Source organism: Perissodus microlepis, chromosome 7 (assembly GCF_051167445.1).
Source record: "Perissodus microlepis isolate ML-2025 ecotype Zambia chromosome 7, ASM5116744v1, whole genome shotgun sequence".
Classification (NCBI taxonomy): Eukaryota; Metazoa; Chordata; class Actinopteri; order Cichliformes; family Cichlidae; genus Perissodus; species Perissodus microlepis.
In genome coordinates this window covers 7,847,958-7,874,916 of record NC_140467.1, presented here as the reverse complement: position 1 = coordinate 7,874,916, position 26,959 = coordinate 7,847,958, and the positions used below count along the sequence as shown (strand labels likewise).

General features: G+C 40.5%; 1 protein-coding gene across 1 annotated transcript; it reads right to left on the bottom strand.

Moving 5' to 3' along the window:
* Positions 1 to 100: 100 nt before the first annotated feature.
* Positions 101 to 26,197, bottom strand: polr3b (polymerase (RNA) III (DNA directed) polypeptide B). The gene is made up of 28 exons (XM_084933103.1): positions 26,012 to 26,197; positions 25,726 to 25,758; positions 23,919 to 23,975; positions 23,766 to 23,830; positions 23,567 to 23,642; positions 23,047 to 23,147; positions 22,679 to 22,770; positions 19,496 to 19,613; positions 18,159 to 18,267; positions 17,322 to 17,444; positions 14,567 to 14,683; positions 14,343 to 14,477; positions 13,121 to 13,282; positions 11,619 to 11,819; positions 11,167 to 11,329; positions 9,517 to 9,670; positions 9,290 to 9,364; positions 8,926 to 9,024; positions 8,689 to 8,816; positions 7,458 to 7,667; positions 7,192 to 7,350; positions 5,251 to 5,368; positions 4,988 to 5,130; positions 2,875 to 2,978; positions 1,512 to 1,678; positions 884 to 997; positions 621 to 794; positions 101 to 451 (listed from the first exon to the last, which is right to left on the bottom strand). The coding sequence occupies exons 1-28, from the start codon at positions 26,081 to 26,083 to the stop codon at positions 322 to 324; spliced, it is 3,399 nt and encodes a 1,132-aa protein (XP_084789229.1). The 5' UTR covers positions 26,084 to 26,197; the 3' UTR covers positions 101 to 321.
* Between the last annotated feature and the right edge of the window lie 762 nt (positions 26,198 to 26,959).

Genomic DNA, 26,959 nt, shown 5'->3' with positions numbered 1-26,959 from the left:
AAAAACATGTTTCAGGACAAACAATTTAAAGTTGGTGACATCCTGGAGATTTTGCCCTCAAAGGGCAACCTTTTGATATTTGTAATGAAAGAAGTCAAAGTTTAAGAAAAAACATCAACTTATTTATTATGTACACAAACAGAGAAAAAAGAAACATAAAAAAAAAAAAGAAACAGGAAAAAGTTTTCAGATTTTAAACAACAACAAAAATAGTCCTGTTTCAGCTTCTTTCTGCTTGTTTGTCGCTCGATCAAACATTCACAAATCAACTTATAACTCTTGCTCTAAACCTGTGACTCACACATCCCGTCTCTGTCCTGCTCACTCGTTGTAGCGCGACAGCTTGAGTCGAGGGATGATATTCATGGACTGCAGCTCCTGGAAGAGGAGTTTGCAGGCGTAGGGGATACGCAGGGAGGAAACGTGGCAGGACGACTTACAGTAATGACACCTGAAACACGGAAACAGAACAGACGTTTATGGAACACCCGGATTACACAGCTACCAAGCTTTTTTATTCACTGTGTAAACAAAAATATTTCCCCTTCTTTCAGTTCATATCAATGTGCACCAGATCTTGTGATGCCCCCTAACATATTTCACCAGCAGAAACAACTTACCACCCAGAGTATCCCAACAGCCCGCACTGCCCACACACGTCCACCTCGAAAGCATCGCTGGAAATCATGAGGCGCTCCAGGAGCAACATGCTCGCTCCGTAGCCGATCAGACAGTCGCGTTCCATCTCACCCAAACGCAGACCTCCATCTCTGGAGCGACCCTCCGTGGGCTGCCTGTTATCAGGACAGGTGGATACGGAGAATTTAATTCAACACTTATAGGCACTAATCGAATCTCAACGTCACCACAGATGAGAAACTACCTGGTGAGAACGGCTCTGGGGCCTCGGGCTCTGGCGTGCATCTTGTCAAGAACCATGTGCTTCAGTTTCTGGTAATACACAGGTCCAAAGTAGATGTAGGCCTCCAGAGGTTCTCTGAGGGAAAGCAGGGGTCAGGAATTGTGTGCACATCAGGCTAACACATACATTACATAAGCATATAAAATCTATCATTTTTTGTAATAAAATAGTGGATAAACAAAGCATGAGATGATTCCAACAAAAATCTGCCTTCTTTTTGGACTGCTGGTCCATAAATTTGAATAAAGAAATATTAACGATGAAAGATTTGTACACGTGATCTTTGCCTTCAGGCGGCAGATTTTACACAGAAATTAAATTTACTGTTTGTATACAGCAGGTGCCGGATGGAGAGGCACTAACGAGGCCACTATGACAATATGCAATTTCTGCATAATGAAAACATTCAAGCTACTGTTTAAGAACTAATATTGTGGTGATAAAATGTTAACATCACTCTGAGAAATGGTGTTTTCACAGCATTAAGAGAAATAAGACTTATAAACAGTCATGAGTAGCAATGCAAACACTTGTGTAGCAGCATTGTGTTGTGTGTGGTTATTAACCTAAAACATCCTCTATTAATTACCCAGTGATGCCTGAAGTGACGTAGTCTTTGCCCTGGTAGTTGTATCCATAACGGATGAGGTCCTCACACACATCCTTCACCTTGCTGCCTCCGAAGGCTGTGCCATAGTGGAAGCGCCCATCCAGGACCCCCGCCTTCCCAGCCAGGAGTTCAATCAACTTTCCCACCTGACGAAGTTCAGGAAAAGAACAGCAGCTCTGTTCATTACACAAATCTTTTTGTGCTTTACATCCTCTCCTGGCACTAAATGTGTATATTAAGGGTGAGATTAGATTACACATGTACTCCTTAGGGTTGGTGACAGCAGTCCAAGGATGGCTGAGTTCAACAATTCCACTAAGATCGCACTCAGAGGACCCCTGACCCCGACACACAAAGGGAAACACCTACTCTCATATCACTCCCAGGCCACAGAAACATCCTCTGGAGCCAAGCATTTCTGAGCCTTTTCCATGGAAACCAGAGTGAGCAGCAGTAAAGATCATTCAGGTTTTTACAGTGTATGAAACAGAGCCAAGTCTCATGTCATTCACATTCATCACCATCCTACAGTTCACATGTACTGGCCACGTTTGATAAAACTTCCACACACACCGCTACAGGCGGTGGCCTCAATGGCAGCTGTCTCCGCAGCAACAAATATCTGTTTGTGAACAGTGAGATTGCTGCTTAACGGCGTCAATGGACGTGTGCTCTGGAAGCCAATGATAACCCAGAGAGAAGAGGAGTGGGGATAATGAGGGTTTTGTCTCAGGAGAGCCGGCACAAACTTATAAAGAGCGACAGCCACAGCATCCTAGGTGACTCAGACTCCAGTCGTAGCAAAAAGAACAAAAAAAACAACCCACAAATAAAAACCGGAAGCACGTCCTCAAATTAGACCGCAAATAACCAGCTTTTCACCAAGAGAAAAGAAAACTTAACCTCCCTGACAAATGTTACAACATCGGAGCAGAAATGACAAAGCCAGTGATGAATTAATAGCCTTAAAAATACCATGAATAATATATACCTGAAACACGGAAGCTTATAAGTTCTAGCTCCAGCGAAAGGGTTGATCATTAATGATTGGATCTTCCAAGATGTTTAAAGGTATCACTTTTTGCCTTTGGGGTCTTTTAAAACTTTTGAGAAAATAATCGTTTAATCAACTGTTTAGCAAACGTATCATTATCTGCAGATTATATTTCACACCGTTTTCTGACATTATGGTTGTTTACGGTTTCATTTTTTTTTTATTTCTTCCCCTTTGGTTTATTTCTAAACAAAACAATGGAAAAAAAATGCAAAAAATACTTGGCATATGAATCAACAGAGAAAAATGTTGCAGAATTTGAGTTTCCACAGCTGTGAAGTGTCGCACCGTCATTCTGGAGGGATATCCATGAGGGTTCATGATGATATCTGGACAGATCCCTGTGTCACAGAACGGCATGTCCTCCTGTGGGACGATGAGGCCACAAACACCTGAAACACACAAACACATACACACAAAAAACATTAATGCACACATATGGCAAAGAGAAAACCAATCAGCTTCCCACATGTGAGGATCCGAGGCTGTACTTTAACTTTACAGCAGTGTTAACACATCACTTTGGCTGCACAGAATGTGTAATAGGCTTTTTATAATATTTTGAATAGAAAATGTTAAATAAAAATAAAAGTGATAAGTTTTAAAAGTAGGCTGCAGTTTTAATGTGGTTTTAAGGACAAAAAAAATCTGACTTTCTGACCTAACTGCAAGCACCAGTTCAGCAAACTTAATAGTGTTTGCGCTGTGGGGGCTCTGTGTGGACCACTGGCAGAGCATGACATTTCCATACTCATGTGGACAGACAGGGACCTCTTTTGACTCGCATGATGTGGGGGGACAAGCACCCCTGGTAGCCAGGAGTTTAAGTGTGAGTGCAAATGTTTACTGAGGGGCCGAAGCACTCTTCCTTGGCCATGGTAAACAGATTGTAGGTCCATTTGCAAATGAAAAAACGAAGAAAAAAAGGAAAAAGGAGTGAAGTGAAGGAGAGCAGGAAGTGGAGAAAGGTGCTTAGCTGGACAGGGAGACTAGGATTACACACCCATGATTTTCAGTTCAAGTCAGAGGAAGTGGAGGGGATCAACTCGAGAGGAGAAAACGAATCAGTGCACGTGGGAAAAATTCACTATTAGCCGACCAGTCAGCGACGCAGCTGACTGCTGATGCCTTACAGGATGTTGCAACAGGATGTTGACTAGGAACAAGTACGGCGATTAACAGGAAAGTCATCCAACGGCAGGAAGAAGGTGAAAAGAAAAGAGAAAAGGCGGGTAAGGCAGGGCCAGAAGAAAGTATAAAGAGAGAAAAGGCATTAAGAAAAAGGCTGATTATCAGGTTAAAAGTACTCCAAAAGAGGAGTGAGAGGAGGAAGAATGAAGTTGGAAAACGGTGGAAAGCACCACAGAGACACTACCAACAGCAGACATCCTTGGGTGTTGTTTGTTTTGTGTGAAAGTAAATGATAAAAGAGGCATGAAATCAGCAGAGAAAGGCAAGACAACAGCAAGGGTCCAGAGCCCTCCATCACAGCTCATACAGCTCCACAGTGGCGGCTCACACAATAGGCCCCTACTACTAACAGCCCGTCCGCCGCCTCCCCCACCTACACAGCTGTGTATGTGTGTGTGACCGGTAAATAATTAACTTATTCTGCTCTGCTGACCAGGACTTATGAGAGTAGTCATGAGAAGCTGGGAGATCCATCACTGCAGCCAAATTCACTTCTAATTAAACACTTTTATATATTGATGAAGAAATAATGAGTTTGTTCCTTTCAAATTACTCATCAGAGAAGAAATAAATGGTTGTTTTTACAGAGAGATGACCACAGTGAAGCAAAAATGTAGATAAAAAGGTTTACTTTTCCTCTTTGAGGCAATTGTGATTAAAACTAGCTCCACATCAGCTGCACATCTGGGTGTCTCCATCCAAAACTCCTCCAGCTAACCCCACACTGACCTCTCTCCTTGTCACTATCTGAGACAGAAGACATTGTCCCATCCCGAGCTGACCGCCCAGTGCCCACCATGTTAATGAAGAGAGTAAATTATGCATGGCGCCAGTTAGCTTTTTGATTAAAACATCATACTAGCCCTCTATAGGGGAGGCGCTGCAAAACAATAGAGGCTATAAACACTTTTTTCCCCCCAGTAGCACCAGAATACTGCTGGGGTGTAATAAATTTGCATAGTCTGGCACAGGACAAAGAGCCAATTAATTGAAAAGGCTCTTGAAAGATGAGAACAGGGGGGCAGTGACAGAACAGCAGCTAGTGGGACTTGACTCAACAAATGCTCCAGCACGGTGAAAGATTTTCCTCTTTTTGTCTCGCAACAGGTTGAAAACCCTAACCCTCTGTACTCTCCCTCCAGCTTTGAGCTCAAAATCTGTAGGCTCTGGTCTCACAGAGCAGGCCATGTGGCTGTCATGGGGTCGGCACCTTTCTGTCCGTGTCGACTGCTGAATTTGTCGCCTATTTCAGGTCTCCTGGTCTGCCTCAGGAGGATCTTGATGAGGAAGGCGTCTTCAGCATTGGACGAGATCAAGACCTTTTCGATGTACGAGTCCGTTGACCCCTTATAACTGAAAACAAGAGAATTCAAACTGAGTCCCGTTTTTCCCTCTACATAGATGTAAGAGCTGAAAAAAAAAAAAATAGTTCCACAGTGATGTGTGTGGGCGTGGTGCTGGGAGCTGACTCACCTGATGGGCACGTCTCTGTACTGGGGCTGGCCTGGCTGGGTACTGCCCTCCAGTGGTGTCTGCGTGACAGTCGGCATAGATTTGTTCACCAGCACCTGCTTGTTCTCCACTCTCTCACCTGAAGCACACAAAACACATCAAAGAGTCTTAGACAGACTGGCCTACATAGACTAAAGGCCATTAAGTTCTCTTTAACTTGTGCTAACGTCAAATCTTTGACCAAAAGCAAAAGAACGAAACCAAATAAGTTTGCTTTCAGACTTATTTGAGCTCTCACATGTGGGCTCTCAATTTAAAACTGTATTTAACACAGTTTTAAATTGCTTGTTACCTGTTTTGTTTTTGCTAGCTTTGTTTACATCTGCTTTCTTCAAAAATGTCTCTACTGTTCTGGTAATGACTTTGAATCGCTACTAAAACCATAAACTGTATATGAAAGATAGAAACAAGCTCTTTGATGTCCATGCCCCCCCAAGGTTTGTGGTCTCCTGCGCTATTTTTTTTAAACTAAATATGATGAACGAGGAGTGGATCCGACTGAGAAGCGATCCGCACGCTAGAGCCCGACCGATACTGGAGTTGATACTGAAATTTGCAGATTTAAAAATCAGATATATCGGACAATTTTTTTTTTAATGCACATGAAAGAAAAACATTTGCCTCATACTTGTTATGTGCAGTAACTTATGTGTCCTTACCAACATAATGTTACAATGCAGGTTTAAAAATAAGTTTGTTTTACTTATTCATTATCCATCTGACTCTGCTCAGATCAACTGGCTGTTTTGTTTGTAGCATGTTGCCAACAGGGAAGTAGCAGAGTGCCCTCTAGTGGACAAACTATGCAAAGTCAACACCGATAACATGGTTGAAGGGTGTTTTTTTTCTGTTTCTTCTTTACTGTTAATTTATTGCCTGACAAATGAAAATTACTATATCAGCAAATAGGAGCTTTATATAAGTTGGGCTCTGTTGCTAAGACAGGATATACAAACAAAAATCAACTTTTTGAATCTTAAATATTATTTTCATAATAAAAGAAATCACTAAACTTTACAATTTCTCCAAAACTGCAGTAAGTCACAGGATGCTTTTAAAGGGGTCTGCCACATGAGGTACAAATGATTAATTGAAAATAAGTTGCTGTACACCCACCTTTACATAATAACGAAACAAAAGCAGATGCAACAGATTTACATTACAAAACAAACGTCAGTTACTTACATCATTTTTCAGCATGTTTATAATGTCACCAGACAACAGGACCTTCGTTTCTTTTCACTCGTCTCTACAATTTTTTTGTAACTGCTTTGATACTTTGCTCATACCGAGGCTTACAATGCATCTCATGGCTGCAGGCCGGCTATAAGCTCTGGACAGCTTCAGCTTTAGGCACTTTCTCTTTGTTAACTAGTTTAAAATGTCCATATTGAGCTTGGTGAGGGTGATTTAGGTGCCAGATTTGGTTTGTTGTAAAAAACGATTTTGTGGTGGTTCCACCAGGATTTACTCTGGGAATTGTGTGTTCACTCGCAGTGAAGAGCTCAATAATGGCCACAGCGAGTGTGTGGGCAACTATTTGCCTGCGCTACTGTGCATGCATGAAATGGACTGGCTTGTAATCAGGCATACGTGAGATGCCTGATTAATCCACACTTGTACTGTATGATCCTATTTTCTTCTTCTTCTTCTTCATACTAATAATATTGATGACACATTTCTAACTGTTCCAATTGATGAAAAACTATGGAGATATGTAAGAAGTGGTGTGTGTAAATATTGCAAAATAGGCTTCACTTCTCTCTGAGTGAAACATCAGTAAAAACAAACTCCTGACCACTATTAATGACACAGATAATGCTCATAAAATGAATGCCACAGAAGAGGCTGTTAAGGAGCAGCGAACCATGCTGGATTTGCTCCAGTCCTGCTGGTACTCACCAGGGGAGCAGATACCATCAGCATCCAGGATGCTGTGCCTCCAGATGGGTTTTCGTGTGGCAGCATCCAACATGGGGCCCATCACCTTGTCGAAAGTCTGATTGGTGTAACGCCGCAGTATGCATTTTGTATTTTTGTAGACAAGGCACCGTCCAAATCCTGTTTGGAGACACATTTACTGTTACATTAGATTTTCTACCTCCTATTCTGGTATTTTGTTGCTTAAAAACGACTATGCAATTCTTTAAGTTGGACAGATCTCACACCTCTGTCCAGTGAGGCTTTGTTGAGGACCAGAGCGTCCTCGATATCATAGCCACTGTAGCTCATCACAGCCACGGTGGCGTTCTGACCAGCCGGCAGCTTCTCAAAATCAATCAGCTCAATGGTTTTTGTTTTGACCATCGGCCTTTGAGGATAGGCTAGCAGGTACATCAGGGTGTCGATGCGGTTTCTCTGGTTGTAGCCGATAGTCCCTGGAGAGAAGAATCACGAATTTAAAAAAAAAAAAAGAACTGAATTTTTAATAAAAACTTATATATAACTCACTGTGTGTCTGTAATCTAGTGATTTAGGGCATCTATAAGAAAATATATAATTGTCAATAAATCCATTTTTAGAGGATTGTAGGTGTTACTTCCTCCTGATTAGACCTCTCTTATATTATGGCCTAAAGTCTGGCCTCCGTGTGGTTTTGACACTTGTCAGATGATACTGCTTCACAATTAAACTGCGTGTGACAACAGGGCCGGGCCACACAGCCAGATTTGCACATGTATGAGAGCTGTCCATACAAAACAGACAAGGCAGAGAATATTGGGCCAAATATAGTTCCAGTCAGTGTTTTTGTAAAGACTGGGAGGGCGGGGAGGAAGGAACGGATGAAGGTAAAGTGGAGGGGTGGGGGCGACCGCAGTCCTTACGAATGTTAGCAGGGCCGTTTGGGGAAGTTCTGGTTACCAAGGAGCTCCGGGTGCACACTCAGTGGTCTTTTGCAGCTGAGCACACTGACCCCCCGAGCACAGCCAGAGCAGACACAATGAATTGCTAATGACACTCTGGGTGACTGGCAGGGAAAGGGCCTCTGCACACACAGCACAAAAGAAAACCTACGCAAGCTCCCCATGTTTGATGTTCATGCTCACACACTCACACACACACATGAGACACTTAATCACACATACAAATGCATTCTGACAAGAAGTGGTGCAGGAGTGGAGTTTTGGGGGAGAAGAACCAGCAGGCTGCTTGTATCTATACCATTTGTTATTCTAATGCCCTTTTGTATGATTTTAACTTGTGCAAATAAAAGTGCAAACTCTGAACCGGCAGATTTAGGAGGCTTAGGAACACTGTTCATGTGTTCATGTAAGATTAAATTACTGTAAGAGGCCGTGTTTGTGTGTGCACATGCAGCTGTGGGGAGGATGTTTGAGAAAGGATTCGAGATCCTTGCAGTTTGATGACCTGTGTGCTAGCTGCTCAGCCCACTCTTACCCATTGCCTGCTTGCCCATAGCACACTGGTATGTGTTCCTGGGTGACTGGTTGTGGTGGGGGTAGGGAATGAGGCCGGCACACACTCCGAGCAGTGTGAAGGGCTCGATCTCCAAGTGTGTTGTGTCTCTAGAGAGGTTTTAAAAAAAAAAACCCAAAAAAACAGGTGTAACTTACTTGACATAAACCTGAATGATCTTTTCATTTTACTGAAATTAGCTTATCATGTGCCACTGACTTGTTAATCATGTATTCATAAAGGGCGATCTGACAGTCGTTCTCCTCGTTGACATCCAGATACTCCACCAGGCCTTCATGTAGGAAATCCTCAAAAGTTCTGAAGTAAATAAAGTACAGAAACTATTAATAAAAATCTACTGTTTGGGAAGTGCCTGTATGGTGTGATTGTGGTGTGAGGATACACTCATAATTTCACAAATATGCACGATACTAACCAATGGCTTTTGTTTTTCAAGCAGTTGTATAATTGATGTTTATTAAGTTAGTAAATAAGCCAAAGTGGCGAGTTTAAAAAACAAAACAGTAACTTAAAGAGCTGCTTCTTTAATAACAGCAGTCACTCTCTGCACTCCTACCCTCACCTGTAGCCCTGAGACAGGTCTTCGATGTGCTTGTTTTTCACCATTGGAACTCCCTTCTTTACTATGATGTATGGCCTGCAGAGGGAAACACAACAAAACAAAGCTGCGTGAAAAACATTCTTACAACTAAAGAACTCAATGTTACGCTAAGCAAACACACTGGTGTGTAACGATCTTCAGCAAACATTTATTTCCATATTATGCTATTTTTTTCTAAACTTCCGCACCTGCAGAGTCGTCCTCCATCAGATGAGATGTAGACGCAGCGGTCGCTCAGGTTTGTGGAGATGGACACAAACTCATTGATGAAACCCGCCCTGCGCATCAACCTGAAAGTGTTGATCAGCTTCTGATGGTCTCGGATCACACCGAGGATGTTACCTGTGGACATAATACAGATAAAGAGGATAGACATTAAATATTAAACATATTTTTGGGTTAGAAGACTGATGTGCTGAGCTAAACACATTCTGACTTTGCGTATTCAGTAATCTTTAAGAGCCACCAAACAATTGTTACGCAATTGTGATACAGCACACCAAAACAGGCTAAGACTAATTTTTTTAATTTATTGATGTTACAAAACCCTTTGATAATAAGAACATATTATATTGATCTTCCTTTGATTATTTTATGTGACTGTTTCACTTCATTATTTCAAATTCATGTCACAGTCACTTGTAGCACGTTTGTGAATGTTGAAAACATCTGATGGATCACAATGCATACAACACTATTGTCACAGCGTAGACACAGAAAAGTTGCCAGCATCATTGAGGAGCTACATTTCACTCTCTGACGAGCCAGGTAGCGTCTGTAGGTGTGTGGCTGTGATGAGTGAAGGTTTTCCCCTCACAGCAGAGATGTTTGCTGGATGTAAACCCGCTAAAAAGAGTGCACTGTTAAATGTAGTTTATGCATTAGAGACTGTTCAATAACAACATCTTTTGACATAGTTTTGACAGATATTGCAGTTCACATTAGGGACAGTAGGATTGTTCTTGATTGCATCACTGCTTGGTTGTTTGTGTGTGAAGCCGTTTAACCTGCTGCATCACATTTGTTTAACATTTAGAGTTCACATTAATAAACACATGGATTTTGCTTATCCAATAATTTACCAGTTGTTTTCTCAGTTAGTCAAATTATCAGTAAAATGCCAAAGAATAGTAAACCATATAACAATGGCCACAGTACAATAAACACCTGTCTGAAGCTCGTACATTATCTGTTTACCATTACATAAAACAAGAAACATGGACACATTTGACATCCAAGAGGCTAAAACAGGACATTTATGACAAATTATTCGTCAGCTGATTTTGGTTAAAATTCAAACTTTAAATGCAAAGAAGGAGTGAAGGCGGCATTTGTAAGACACCGCAGCTTACTCTGGAAGAAACGGAGCTCTAACTGCCTGTAGGGGGTGTGTTCATATCAAGTCTGACAGACAAATGACTGGAGAACAGAGGAGACACTGTGCTCTGCCTCTGTGTGAGGGCACATTTGCACTGAACACACTCTGAAGGGCTTTGACACCTGCTGCTACCAACTAATTAAATGGTATGGCAGCTAATATAATTTGACAGTTATCAGTGGCGAGACAAACATATACAGTAATTAAGGAGCCAAGTTTTGACTCAAGAAAAATACCTAATGCTGTCGTGAAATGAATGAATTATCAGCCTCACTGTGAAATGCAAAATTACCTTCTGTAAACTAAACAGAATATTTTTCCCTTCATGTTCATAAGCAACACATTCAAAACAGGGAGGATTAAGACTTTCTTTTCAAGCGATCTAAAGCAAAAGCCTCCGGTGTTAATTCTCTCTGTGTTTATTTATTAATTAGGCTCCACTGCGGAGGAGGAGGTTTACCATTGAGGAAGACGAGAAACACGCTCGGGTAGGAGAGCTCCTCTCCACACAGCAGGTTCACATCTTCCACCCCGAGGTTGAAGGCCAGCTTGATGATGGGACCGTCCTCCATGTCGGTGGTGATGTGCGTCATCAGAGCTAAGTTCTTCACCAGACCACAGGCCTACAGATACACATATATAATCCAATATTATCCTTGTGGAAATACATAAAAACACAGAGACAAGAGTTTTTCTAAGAGTCTCAGTGTCAGTAACTTCCCCTCCAATCCCCATTTAGAGGTAGATCATTGTCTAACCATCACAGGGAGTGTTATAACATGAGAATAACTCATTAAAGTGAGAAAGAAATTGCTGACCATGATTCCTATATATAGCAGTGCAAGTGCCACAGCATATTAGCCTCTGAGAAACCTCCTGGTCCATCAGGTGTGGCTGCCGCAGCACACTCACCTCGCCCTCAGGGGTGTCAGATGGACACAGCATTCCCCACTGTGACGGCTGCAGGGAGCGCGGTCCGCTGACTTTCCTTGTCTTCTCAAACTGGGAGGAGATCCTGGTCATCATGCCAAGAGCTGAAATGTAGGAGAGACGAGACAGGACCTGGGTGACTCCCTGACGGTCCATCTTGAATCTCTTCAGAGACCAGTTACCCTGTTGCAAGAAAACATCGACACCAATAATTACATACCGCATAGTAAATATTACTTAGTACACAACACTTTATTGCTCATTAATGCATTTTAATGACTGAAAAGCATCCAAAAATGGATGCTAGAGTGTGCCAGTATTAGCAACTATTCCTAAGTGGTGCATGTTTCATTTTAATATTATAAAATTCATGCAATGACTCCAAATTAAGAAAGAGACATTTCTGGCTTAAATTCTGAAAGCGGAAGCAGGATTTGACTCTTAATGTTGTTTTAATATAAATCTCTAAGTAACACCTGCTTTCTAATCTTTGTTTGAACAGCGACCACTTTATTCTTCTATTACAAGTACATCATGAGAAAATTTTAAGTTAACACTCACATAGGAACATAAACTGAACCTCTACTTAATTGAAGGCACTACAGTTGATGATGTCGGTACGCCTGATAGTTTTTGATTGTTTTGTTTTTTTAGCTATCATAAGGATCTTTAATAAATGTAATAAACATTTTGATATGTTAAATGAACATTTCCCCTGCACGTCTGTTTCTTTTGGCCTGCAGCTCTATTTATCCATCAAGACTGTTTTGCAAGCTGTTTGATGTCAGATACTGACTTTAAAGAGAGTCCAGCCAGCAAGCAATACAGCTCAGCCAACCAGGACACCATTAATACTGATATTTTAGTTTTTTATGTTCAATATTTGATCAACCCAAAATAAAAGATGAATGAAAATGAATTTGGTCCATTTTTGTGACAAAGAATTTCATGTCCACATGTTTTGTATTACAGTGCTGTGAAATGTAACTATATATCATTTTAAAATGATCACTAACGGCCTATTTAAAGTTTTTTTGTTTGTTTTTATTAGTGCATACTCAAATATGGGATTTTTTGTTCTTTAAACTAACTGACAGACATTTTTGGATGCAGGCAAATAAGAGGATCTGTAACTTGGAAAATGTCAAGATTTTATCTTTAATAGTTTTCAGCTATTTATATTTAAACATAAAAATAAATAAACATTTAAAAAAAGGTTTGACAGCGATGAACCTTTTCTAAAAATATATATCTTAAAAGTGTCTGACATATGAAGCTAAAATTCTCATTATATACGCAAAAGATTTTGAGCATAAAATTTTGATGCAACATGCAGATGGTTGAGCAGAAAACTTTCCAAAATGTTGTTTGAGATGGAACGACCTAACGAGCTAACACGGAGCTAAGTCACAGAGCATGGCGAGAGCCAGTGCTCTCAGGCAGATGTTTGTTAGCACAGGCTATAGCAGCCATGACTTGCTCACCGTGGATATCGCATTGACCATGCCATTGGTGATCTGATCCTGCCGCATGTGCTTGACCACATCAAACTGAGCTGCTCTCTGCTTGGGGATGATCTGGTCTGCGATTTTCTTCAATTCGGCATTAAACTTCTTAAAGAGATCTTCAAACAGCAGAGACAGGAGCTAGAAAGAAGCAAAAAAATGCAGATGTTTTTGTTTGCTTTTTTAAATCTCAGGTCTCCTGGCACGCAGTGTCAGTTCACGTGCATCTCCTGCCAGATGTAATAACCAGGTGTGCCAGCTCACAAGTAAGCCAGGTCCCTGTGGTCCTCTGTCCGGTCTACAGGAGGCAACTTCTCTTACAACCCCCACCCAACCTGTGCATTAGCATACATCAAAACAAACAGGCAGCACTGCTTGAAATTAATAAAGAAATTAAGCTTCCATTGCGCAGCCAGCCCAATTAGTTGAATGTCAGGGAACCATAATTGGAGAGTGAGGAGATTGCTGGCGTTGTTAGTATGTAAGCCCCCTATTGAAACAGGGCCCTGTGCTCCCCCCTCCCTTGATCCCTCCATCTCCTGCTCCTTATATAGAGCAGGTTGGGGGGGGAAATTAAAGGCCTTAAGACAGCAGTAATTACATTATCAGAGCCGGGCCTGCGGATTAGCTCAATCGCTCCAGTCAAGGCAGCATTTCTATTGTCACGGTGCTGAAAAATCCCCATGCTTCCACAGCCTCGGGATTTTGGTGCCACCGCATATCTCTCTCCTGACAAAGCCAGGCTGAAATACTAGCGGGTGAAAGGAGGGGGGTTCAAAAACAAAACAGGGAAAAACAAAGCTGAGGGAAAATAATGAGAGTCTTATTAAAAGAAGGTGGCAGGAACAAAGGTGCAGGTGAGAGATCAGGCCTGGAGCCGGCGCTGTCCTCTGGTGCAGTGCTGTGATCCCTTCACACTGAAGCACGAGAGTGTTGGTGTGTTTCTCCTCGTATGTTATTAATAAGCATCAGGCATGTTTTGTTTCTAGTTGTTTTATGAATAAAGAAAAGGAAGTAAACACCTTTCAGCTCACAAACATGAAAAAAAAAAATCAATAATCATTTAAATAAAACTTTATAGTCTGAACTGAACTCTGGCTCATTTGGTTTTAAAGTCAAAGAACAAAAACAGAACTGAATGCAGCATTAAATAAAGGCAGTGCATTAAAACCTCAAGGATGACAGATGCACAGAAGCTTACCTGTCCAGCTAGTTCAAGACGTTTGTTGCCATAGTAATCTCTGTCATCCACCTTGTTGTCCCCTTGAGCCAGGATCACCCGCCGCACCATCACGGCCAGGTAAATACACTTAGCCCGAAAGTTAAACTCTTTCACCTGGACACAAGTTATACAGTCTTTACATTTTGTCGAGTAACATTTTAGTGTGAATGCCAGTTATCGTGATGAGCATTCTGTTTACATACAGGCACATGTGTGAGAATGAGAGATGCTAACAGCTCTCTGGCCTCTTCCATCTTTGTTTTCTTGGGGCCTCCCCACATCCGCTGTCTGCGCACTTTATTCCCAAGATACCTCAGGGCCTGAAACAGAGCAGCCAAACAACATTTGATTCAACCTTTTGAGGAACATAAATATTTTTACCAACATGACTAATTTGGGGGTGAGGAAGACAGGAGGGGGACAAGGATACACTGTGGAAGAGAGCCTAATGAGCCAACATTTTTCTAATCTTCTATTGTCGAGTTCTAATGACTCTTTGTGAACTGTAGCCTTAGTTTCCTGTTCTTAGCTGGCAGTAGGTGTGGTCTTCAGCTGCTGTAGCTCGCAGCACTCATACTCTTCTGGTACCTTAGGTATAAAGAATGGTTATATGAGTACTGCCATCCTACCAGCTTGAAGAAGTTCAAGTTCAAGTCAGCCGCTTGAACTGCGGCTGACTGGATTGTTTCAGATACATACAGATGGTTGTGTGGAGAAATCCCAGCAGATCAGCATTTTCTGAAATACTCAGATCAGCCCATCAGGCACCAGCAACCATGGCATGTTCAAAGGTACTTAAATCAACTTTCTTCCCCATTCTGAGCCTCAGTTTGAACTTCAGCCGGCCGTTCTGAACATGTCTAAAAACCTAAATTCACTGATTTGTTGCCATATTGTGTTAACAAGCAGTTGAGCAGGTGTTCCTAATAAAGCTGTGTGTATATGTTACATTAACTGTCAGTCAGACCAGAAACGCACCATGAGAATCAGTTAATTTTCCAACCAACAAAAATGTCCAAAACAACAAATATAAATAAATATTAATATAAATTAATGTTACAGTCTCAAGGAGATATTTTGTGTAAAAGATCAACATTCTGAATTTTTAAACAGAGAACGGAGAAACGTGTATCAGACTCTTGGTAGGTCAAGTGAACCACAAAGGGAACAATGTGCACATCACCCACACCTGAGTAAGCGCCCAGCTGGAGTCCTCAACAGAATTATAGCAAAGGTCAAAGGTTAATAAGGATGGACCACCCAACTTGCCCTCAAAACTGCATAAAAAATAAAAATAATTATTGTTAATATTTCTTTAAGGTAAAAGGTAAAAAAAAAATAAAAAATCTGTTTAATTTAGAGAAATTTTAAAAAAAAGAAATCAGATGTAATCAACAGTGTCCGGATTCAAAAAAAGAAAAGAAGATGACAGTCAAATTTGGTTTTGCCAGATTATTTATCATAATCTGATAACAATGTTTCTTAAGCCTTATCTGCCTTTAATTATATAGATTTAGGCCTCATTGTGCACAATACAATGACCCAATGAATACCATGAAAAGACATCACGGAGACTGGCAGACAGAAGAACACGAGAGCTGTGGCGACCGGTTGCTAGGAAGCAAATGTGGACTCATCAATGCATCAGCGGTTCCTCTAACAACATAATCTTTATGAAAAACAAATTGGCCGATTGCATTCATCTGTCGATGTCAAAGAAAAACACGTGGGCCTCATGAAATCCCCATGAAAAGCATTACTTAACTGGCTGGTAAGACAAAACCTTCGTCATCTGATCTCAAAGAGACAAAGAAAATACCTTCTGACAGCAGACAGCCAATAGAAACAGAAACAACATCCTGCTCTGCACACATCCGCAGCTAATGATCGCACATTAGAGATGCCAAGCAATTCACACTGACTTTTACGTGCTCTCACCCAAAAATTATTATTTTTTAACAGTTTTTTGAATCAGGATTTTATTCACTTGAGCACGAGGAACATTTCTGTTTAATAAACAGTCAGAAAATTAACATCCACTCTACATGTGCATGAAAAGGTGTTGTTTTCAACAACAGTTTATTTTGGTTGGGTGATTTTAACTTGTCACATCTGTAAATATGAAGTTGGGGAGCTTATTTACAAAAACCAACCGGGAACAAACAACAGGCTGAGGTTCTGAGGGGGCTGCGTGACCAATTGGTCATCTTTGGTGGTGCTAGGACCATGTCTGTGCTAAGATATGCAGCCAAACACTGGCTGTAGCTTCAGATTTCCTGCACAAACATGAGAAGCAGCAGTGCTCTTATAACACTCAGCAAGAAGGTGAAATTTCCAATTCCAGGAGTAGTTCAAAACTCAAATATTTTTAAATTAGGGATCAATAAGGTCTGTGGGTAATCCAAGTGTGAGACATTTTCATGTTTTGGTCTACAACATAATATATGTACAGAAATCCACCCAGCCATCCAGGGAAGGTGTTTGCTAAGTGGCAAAATAAGAACACAGACATTGGTGGTTGTATTATAGGTCATCATGCTGAGAACAGGAGGTTAATTTTCACTTCAGGTGCGAATCAGGTTAAGGCGGAGGTGAGACAACAGTCTATGGTTACAGCTAACCTACAGCACAGATTTAACAGAGATGTACATCCCATGCATGTTACGACATCTCTCTTGTTAGTGGTGGTGAAGTTCAAGTCTTATAACCCTTAGAACTGTAGTTCTTTTATAGCATAAACATTAGCACTGTACTTTCAGTGCTTTTTAGTGCTCCTTCAGTTTTTTAATATTACTTTTTTTCCCTTATATTACCAGTATATTGTCTTTGGAGATCAAAATTCAAAGATAATTAAAGCTTCAACCTAACGTTGAGTCCATGGGGCTAAACTGACCAGAGTGTTTGTTTAAGCTTGAAATAACACCGGACTGCTCTGGCTCTCTTGGATTGATAAAATACCTGAGTCTGTGTGAAGATTTGCGCTTTCTGGCACTCCTCCAGGCTCGGGGCGAAGCTGGCCATGACACTCTCCTCTGTGCCAATCATCTGAACTATCTCCTGGTCACTCTCCACACCCATCCCCTGTGTGGATGACATGTAAACAGTGTGTGTAAAATGTTTGTACAACTACAAAAAATAAAAATCTTGTTATAGTTAGATAAAAGCTTAACTGGGAAGGGAGAGTACATGAGACAGGGAGTGTTCACAGGGAGGGGTGAGGTGAGGAGGGAGTCATAATGTTGCCTGACATTTGCTTATGGAAATGTGAAGCTGTGGGAACTGATTCCAGATCGTCTCTGCAGCCGCTGCCAAACAGAGGGAGGGCTGGGGAAGACGTTACCCGGCAAACACGTGCAGTGAAAACACAGCGAGCATGCAGGCTCGGTCAGACTGCGGATAGTGACACTTCACACTCATAAGGTAACATGTTTGAAGAGGTCTCTCCTCAGAGGGCAAAGAAGTTCATGATACCAGCTGTCAGCTAACATTTTCATTCTGAGGTGGTGTAAGAAATGTAATCAGTTGAGCAACTAATGAAACTAGAGTTCTAAAACTATTCACCATCTCATATAAAAACACTTCTCTATATATGTAACTTAAGCTTTGGAACAACTTCAAGCTGTAGCAAAAACAAAGACAGAGACTTTGGAAACACTCACAGGTCTTTGCTTCAATCTGTAAGGCAATAACATCACAAACATCTTCATCTCTGACCATTTACCTGTGCTATAGCACCACCTGCTGGACTTATTTCAGCAGACTCATAAAGAAAAAAAAAAAAAAAATCACCCCTACCTTAAATATGATTGCAATGGGGGCATCCTCTGACAGCGTGTTGTGTCTCAAGTAGAAACGGCCTTGTTTAACAATAATATTAGTTCTGCTTTTCTTTTCATGAGTGGAGCTGGAGAGGACAAAGAGCAGAGCGAACACGAGCGTGATTAGTGTCATGTTCTTGTTCTTTTGCATGTTCACCTTATAACTGTGTGAGGTCTCTCTGCATACTCAGACTTCCTCCCACAGTCCAAAAACTTAATTAGTGATAATAAACTGGTCAAAGGTGTGAATGGTTTTCTCTGCTGATCTGGGAACCTGAGCAGAGCTCACCCTATGACAGCTGGCTCCAACACAACCCCAAATTGGATAATGAGTCAGAAATTAGATGGATCCACTAATATAAGACTAAAAGCTTAAGCTATACATAGATCTACTTCTTGCATAGTCTTAAAAACAACAACAACAAAACAAAAAACAAAGGTTTATATTTAACTCCAGTCAACATCTACAGTGACGTATTCTTTTCATTTAGAAGAGTAGAGTTTGCTCGTCCTTTCACAAAGAAGTGCAAAGTTGGAGAATTGAGTGCGCAACTGAGCAAGGGTGTAAGGGCCATTCAGTGTCAGGTCATCAAATGTCTCCCACGTGACCATCTGAGACTTGAAATACGACACTACAGCCAGATAAAACAGTGCTGTTCCTTATTAAAGCTTTAATGTCTATGAAGCAATTGCCGTGATTTAAACTTTTATTTTAAATCATACTTAAATAATGCCACGAACCTTGTGTACGAGAATCTGTAAACTAAGTGTCAGTCCTCTATCTGCAGAATCGTGGCCTCCAACATCTGCTATCACAGACAGGACACTCAAATATTTTCTGACCTTTAAGCATCCAGTCTATGTTATCATAAGCTACACTCCTGAGATACCAGGGATTTCCCCTAAAACATTCCAAGGATAATGTTGCATAATTCCTAGTAATTAGTGCATCTTTCCCTGGAATTAATTCAAGAAAGACTGATGATCACAGTCCTGGTGGAAATTTTTTCCTTTTAGATTTGATGAACTGGAATGACCACGAATATATCAGAGTTTCACAGGTCTTAAATTAGCAGCTTCACTTTATGGTTTCCACCAAGCACCAGTCACAGCATCCACACTGTTGAGTCGTCTCCACACTTCTGCGCTTCCGGGCAGAATCGCAAAGAAGAAGCCAATAAAAGGAAAAGGTTAAGATGGTCAAACAAGACAGCTACTGAAAAGAAACAGCTGATTTTTTCTTTACATGTCTGCCAAGAAGGCGACTTTAAAGTCATGGATGAACAGCTGCTAATGGATATGTTGTTACAGTACCTGGTAACTGATGCTCCAACTGCACCCTTCCTGTCCTGCTCCACAATGATTCGGTTCTTGGACAGCTGTTCTTGGATCAGAATGACTTTCTCCTGACCTTTTACAATGAAATAACCCCCTGTGGAAAAAAAAAAAAAACAGGGGACACGGATCGATTTAACTGGAGAACCTGATGGCAAGTCATTTTCTTTTACTTAATTACTCTCAGAGTGTGTAAAGGAAGTTTTAACTCTTTACTCCTAGAAACTCTTTTCAGTAATGAGCCGTTTCTGTCATATTTCAGACCTGCTTATAGTACAACTTTTCTGAATGTGCATCAGACATTAGTGAGGGTGATCACTGCCTGTACAGCCACCCTTGAAAAAACCTGGAAACTATTCTAACGGCAGGGCTCTAGACTAACTTTTTGCCACGGTTGCAAAACTGCACTTTGTGCACCGGCACGAAAGTTAGGCGCACTCAAATTTTTCAACCACATCGCTTAACACCGCAGTTTCATATGTGTGTGTGTGTGTGTGTGTGTGTGGGGGGGGGGATTCCAGTCCATACAGACAATATTCATTTGTAAATGATTAACTAACAATCTTGTGCTTAAAGTGCTTTGGCACTCTTTGGCAATATTGTAGAAAATGTTAAACTTAATCATCATCTTGGCTAGAGCAGGGCGATATGACCAAAAATAATTATCACGATATACATTTGAAAATTTGCGATAACGAACTGACGATATAATTGACACTAGACAAAATACTTTACAACTCCACAACTTTATTAGTGTAAAAAAAACCCATCAATGCATTTTCACTTAAACAAGCAACTGTTTTTTATGTGCATTAAAGTTATATAAAAACGTAACAGTGCAAATTCCTTGCTGACAGTTTAACCAAAAGGCATTTCCAGTGGAAATTGGCCGACATATCCTCAGCATAACCATGTATAATATCCACAAAACTTAAAAAGAGGTTATACACACACACACAATGCGGTAATATTATGTTGAAGCGCAGTACGTATCACTCCGCGAAGCGCCTGCCTACGATAGCCGTAATGCTCCGACAATCCATCAAGCGGTGACAGATTTTCGAGCGCCGTGTACATAAAATCATTTCGAGGTCAGTAAACACAACCAGAATTCATACATAAGGCACACGGGATTATAAGGGGCACTGTCGATTTTCAGAAAAATCAAAGGATTGATTTTAGGTGTGCCGTATTTTCCAAACAACACGGTAATAACGATGGCCCGCTAGCATGCGCTATCAAAAATAGTGCTTTGTTGTGTATCTGACGGACGAAAGCCAAACCAGTGCCACACCACTGAAGTTGCAGCATTTTTACAAACCAATTCTGGTTCATCCGTTTAATTTAACGATCTGCTTTCACTCTTCTCATTCTGCGTCGCCGCCATGTGCGTATGTAAACATAGGCACTGCGCATGCGCGTTTTACCCATATTCTATCGCGATATTTCATTTTCCTATCGTTGCCCAAAATTACACCGGTATTACCGTGAACGGTATGATATAGCCCAGCCCTAATCTTGGCCTCCTCTGACGACCTGTTTGCTGCTGCCTGCTGCTGAAAGGCAGTGGGGAGAGGGGACACTTGGGCAGTGCATTTATTACAGCATATAATGTGTTTTCTGGATACACTGTGCTTTTTCAGCGTTCAAAGATTGACGGCTCTGTGTCAGAGCACTGGCTATGAATTTCAGACGGATCAGGCCTTAACATAACAAAAAAGTTATCAGTAGTTCTTTTCATCTTTTCTTATTACCCACAGCTACATCCACTTCTGTCAGGCCTAGGCTACTCACTAGGGCTGGGTATCATCACTGATTTCTATAATCCATTCGATTCTGGTTCTCAAAGTCCTGATTTGATTCAATTTAGCCTCAGACAGTCAGAAATATTATAATTCTGATCATTTATCAGTACTGATACACATGAGACTTCATCAGAATTGTGAACATCACAGCAGATGCCTTTGTGTCAAAGTAACTGAGAATAAAACAGAAAAACATGAAGAAGATTTTTCTGCCTGGATTTTTATAGCAGATAACCTTAAAAATATTCTGCAATTTTGCATAATTTTAAAAAGTTTTAGTTTCTTCAGTATTGAACAGCAGAAATTAGGTTTTCTTGTCCGAGGTCATTTAAGTAAAAAAAAGAAAAAGAAAAAAGAAAAAAAAAAAGACAGCGGCCGACAGCGCTGTAAAAAATGGTAGACTGGTGGGTAATAAGTGAATGAATAATACAGAAAACAGAGATTTGAGATGGGTGTTTGAAGTACAGAGAGAGAGAGAGAGAGAGAGAGAGAGAGAGAGAGAGAGAGAGAGAGAGCTGTGTATGAAGTGTGATTTTTATCGTGGTGAAAGCAAAACAGTAAAAGTAAGAGGGAACTCATGACGACATTTATCAAATGTGAAGCGTAGTTTGCTGCTTCTTTTGCTGCTGGCTCGGTGAATTTTGGTTGGAGAGAGACAAAACCTGCAGCTCAGAATCAGCGCAAAAGGACGTAAACACAGAGCAGACCCGACGCATCAGAATCGGTGAGCTCCGACAACGTGTCCGTCTACGGGCCATCAGGTGAGAAAGCCGAGAAAGAGAAAGCTGATTCTGATGCGTCGAATCCGCTCTGTGTTTACGTCTTTGTGTGGAGTCCGTGTACCTGCTCTCATTTGCTGTTTGGTGGTTGTTGAATTAGTTTTGTGAGCTTTAATCTGAGAATCTGGCGTTTCTGGCAAAACACATTTCTATTTAAAAGTCTATTCAGGATTTAGTGAATCGATAACGCTTTATTCAAGCTACTCACCTCTCTCTATCCACCTGCACTTTCAACTGGACCACGGCCAATCAGAGAGGTCCCGCCCCTGACTATCTCTGATTGGTTTAGTCCACGATTGGGGCATACTGTGTGTCTGTTGTTGACCACACGGAGAGTTGCAGATTTTTTTTTTTTGTTACCCGAACAGTTGGTCGCACTGGTGCGACCAAATATTTTTTTTAGTCGCACCACTGAAATATTTGGTCGTATTTGCGACCAAATTAGTCGCACTCTAGAGCCCTGAATGGTCATCAAACATTTTACTGATATATACTGAGATGCCAAAACTCATCATTAAGGGTCCAGGTGAGGCCCTTCAGGGGGAAAGAGTTCAAATGAGAGTGCTATGGTTACGTGCCTGGATCCAGGGGACATTCGTTGAGTTTTGAAAACTCCATGGGCGTCTTTCCCGTGAGAACGCAATTCGAGCTTCGCAGCATGATGGGCATCCTGAGAAAAGCAGAGTTATCTTCATTAATAAAATATGAATATTGCTTCAGTGTTGTTATAAAGCAGAATGCGTCAGCACAAATGAGTGAAGAAGGTCAGTTTATCAGCAAACAAAGCTTAAAAATCACAAAAGCTAAATCTTTCTTTAGCACTTGTTGGCTTACTGAGCTTTGCTGGAGAGGTTTTAAATTTGTAGATTTGATATAAATGTAACATAAATATGTCTGCATCACAGAAAAGGAGCAGGGGAGGGGAAAAAAAAAAAAAAAAAGATACCTTCCGATGGGCAGCGCATTGCGAATTATCCTCTGACTGCCACGGGTGTACTCTATATCCACTGTGATGGGCGCAGAGTAGGTCATATCTCTGAGACGACACTTTAGGATGAAACAGATGACTCTCAGCTATATCTCATCATCTTTAAAGGAAAGTATTGGAGGTGTAGGCACTCAAATATAAGTAACAAAAATAATTAATTAAGAAATACCTCTATGAGGGCTACAACTAAATGCCAACTGAGTCTAGAGATGCCTGAGTGAGACATGTTCCCTCTGTATTTAATGTGTGATTATCTGTCCAAAGTGTAGAGGATTAATGTGCAATTATATATATATATATATATATATATATATATATATATATATATATTTTTTTTTTTAATTTATTTATTTATTTTTTATTTATTTTAACTAATTTTAAGCTGTGTATTTGATTTCTCAAAATCTTTATTCAACTTTAATTAAAGCACAGTAAACAATGGTTCATATTTAACAGCAGAAACACAGACTACTCTCACCTCGTGGGGAGAGACTGGTCTGGTCACATTGAAGCTTTCTTCCACGTCCGGCATGCCAACATAGATATTGAGGTATCTGCAAATATTTAAAAATCTATTATTTCCTCTTTTAATAAAAAAACAAAACAAAAAAAACACAACTTGTTGTGCATGTCTGCAGTGTTAAAGTCAGTGATGGTGGATGCACACAGTGACTTACTTGAGGTACCACATTGGATCAGCATCACTTGTGATTTTCTCATTTGCCTTCATAATTTTTTTGATCTAGAAGCAGAACAAATGAGACATCGATGCTCAAAATCCAAATGTACATGAAAAAGCAGCAACAGACAAAGACATGCTCGTGTTTTACCTCTACATTAATGAAATAGTTGAATGAGTCGATGTGCTGCTTTACCAAACCTTTCACCTGCAAAACACACAATATGATATACATGTTTACTCTCCCAAATAATATTACTCACACAGATGTAGACCCACCAACTGTTCTGTCATCATTACACAGGAAGATACTTTGATATTTGATGACAAAGAAAAGTAATTTAAAGAAGGTCCATGACTTAAAACTTTAACAGGGTAAAAGAACAAGACACGCTGTACGCGGTATATTTGGTCATTATGGCAATATTTCATTATTTCATGGCCATACTGGACTCAAATGTTTCACTTTTTACTAAATGTATTTCTTTGGCCAAAAATATCTTGCTAAGGAATCAGAAGAAAAATGACCAGATAACCACATCAATAAGTTTACCAAAACTGCTTTATGTAACTTAAAAAATATAAGGTTAGAAAATCCCCATCTCAAACTGACTGTGAGAAATTGGACGTCAAGGGAGGTTAGTTTATTCCAGCGCTCTAGTTTCAGGACTCCCCAAATCATCAGTTGGATTTCCCTTACTCATTTAAAATCTAGCCTTGGAATCCTTACAGGTACACAGAAATCACAAAGCTTTTGATGATTTGGTACCCAGTACAGACATCTCAGGTCATCAGTTTCAGATCTGTTCTCAAAATCGTATCTTAGTGTGTTGAGGGTACTTTCAGATATTCTGGCTCTGTTCCTTGGAGCAGGCTGCTGACCTAGGATCAGTTACATCTCTGTGTACATTGAAAAACAGACTCAAAACCTTTTTAGCCGCACAGGCCCACAGCTAATAGATGCTGTTGTTTTATTTTATTGTTTTTAATGCCTTAAGACATCATAAACCTACAAAGGGTTTTTTTCAGCTGTCATGTAATTCTGTATAAATAATCATTCTGTAAAATACGATAATTTTTAATTCTACAACTGTTTATAACTTGCATAGTTCACATTTCTGTATAGCTGTATATCTCATATTTCTGTATAGTTTTTTTTTATTTCATATTTCTGTATAGATTTTCATATTTATATCCTGTTCATAGCCTGTACTCACTACAGCCTGTACATACTTATAGTTATAGCATATTCATAACATACCTTCATACCGTGTACATTATAACATACCATAATAGATCCATTTCTGTAATATACATACATATCTATATTACTGCTAATATATATTTGTAATATATCTATATCATGGCTAAAGCACTTCTTGATGGATGCAAACTGCATTTCGTTGCCTTGTACCTGTGACATGTGCAGTGACAATAAAGTTGAATTCTATTCTATTCTATGTAATGACCTGTACTATTTAAATAAAGATGTCATTGTTATTGTCTGACTGCTTTGGAGTGATAGGAAGGCAACAGTAAGTCAAATTACTACTACACGAAACTGAGGCTACATTTTGCACAGACTCAGCAATATAAGATTGGAAAAAGGTTTTCTGGTCTAATGAGTTTTGATTTCAGAATTTGGTGTGAACATCATGAAAGCATGGGGCTGCTGGTTGTGGTGGTATAAATGGGTTGGGGGACATTATCTTCTCACACTTCGGTCCCCAGTTGACTAAGCACCATTTAAACACCAAGGCTTGCTGAGTATTGGTGCTGACCACAGTATGGCTGCTTCCAGCAGGGTAACGCACCATCTCACAGAGCTCAGATCACCTCAAACTGTTTTTATAAACATGACAGCACACTATTATAGTTTCTACCATACTTTAAACATATTTTAATCAAGCAGCATTAAAATTTAGTAAAAGTGTGTAAGGGCTGTTGTGTTCTGTTACCTTCAGGAAGGCTGGTAACAACTTCCATTTTTCCTGTTAAAAAGGGAAAACGAGCAAATAAACAAGTCCGTTTTTATTCATAACGCGAAAACTATTCGAACTGTGTACATACTTATGCACTTTCTCCAAATTGTACACTAGAAAAAATATCTGTCAGAAACAACAAACTGGGACAGGACGTTCATATTCACTCTGCATCTCTATGAGCTAACAGCCGCCACGCTAGCGTTAGCATCTCTGTGCTCGTGCTGCTAGACTTTCGGTCCTTTCCGGTCTTCATACTCACAGCTACGGTGTTGACAGGAGCCGCCAGCTCCTGTGGAGTCATGTCGCTAAACTGTCCTCCCAGGACCTCCATGGTTTACTCCACTGCTTAACAGCAAACACACAAAAACCTGTACCAACTGTCAGTGTTGATATCTTGCAAGCGTGACTCCTTTGTGTTGCACTCTAAAACGTCCGTACGACCGGAACCAAGAAAAGCGTTCCGATTCTGTAACTCACAAGGACTGTATCGTTCTACTTTTTAAAAATTACGCCATATAATATTGTATTGTGACGCACAGTTACTCACAATTGCGTCACAAAAAAGTAACTGTGCGATGCAAAAAACAGTACAATGAGACTTTAGAATGTTTCCTTTCTTACTTATTGGAGTCATTTATTTAATCTAAGTTCATATTCTCTCTCTCGCTCTCTCGCGTTTTCTTTAATGAACTACTGTGATAAAATTTTAAGAAGAATGAATGGCACGTGGTGCATTAGACTTAAGTCAGATGTCCTGCTCTAGAAGTGACATCTCCAGTTTCATTATTCACTGATGATTCCTCTACTTCTGGATCACCTATCAGTGCATTGAAAATATTTTGAAACCACCATTACTAAAATTTAAAAACAAACTTAACCTTGATTTCATTAATGTCAATCTAGTTAACACAAAAGTTAAACAGTAAGATATTGAGAGACCTGTAGTTTGCTACTGTCAACAACCTTTTACTGCTTAGAAGCATTTCTTATTTGGCTTTCTGTTTTTCTTCCTTTTTTTTCCACATATGGCGTACAAACACTGTAATGACTGCGAATGCTTCTATGCTGATAATGTCAGGGCTCTGTGTGCGGGCAGGCGGAGATGAGGATCCAAACGCAGGGCTAATATACACAGGGAAGTAATCAGGGAATGGAAAACAGGAGGGAGACACAGCTGGGAGAGATTGGGGCTAACGAGACAGGGGAG

What these genes read in the sequence shown, in the direction of transcription:
- polr3b (XM_084933103.1), bottom strand. Translation starts at nt 26,083, where the DNA reads ATGGAGGTCCTGGGAGGACAGTTTAGCGACATGACTCCACAGGAGCTG. An exon ending in GACCTGTCTCAGGGCTACAG is followed by an intron (nt 9,025 to 9,289) that starts GTGAGGGTAGGA and finishes TATTTACTTCAG; the next exon opens with AACTTTTGAGGATTTCCTAC. An exon ending in CAGTCGACACGGACAGAAAG is followed by an intron (nt 2,979 to 4,987) that starts GTGCCGACCCCA and finishes TGTGTGTTTCAG; the next exon opens with GTGTTTGTGGCCTCATCGTC.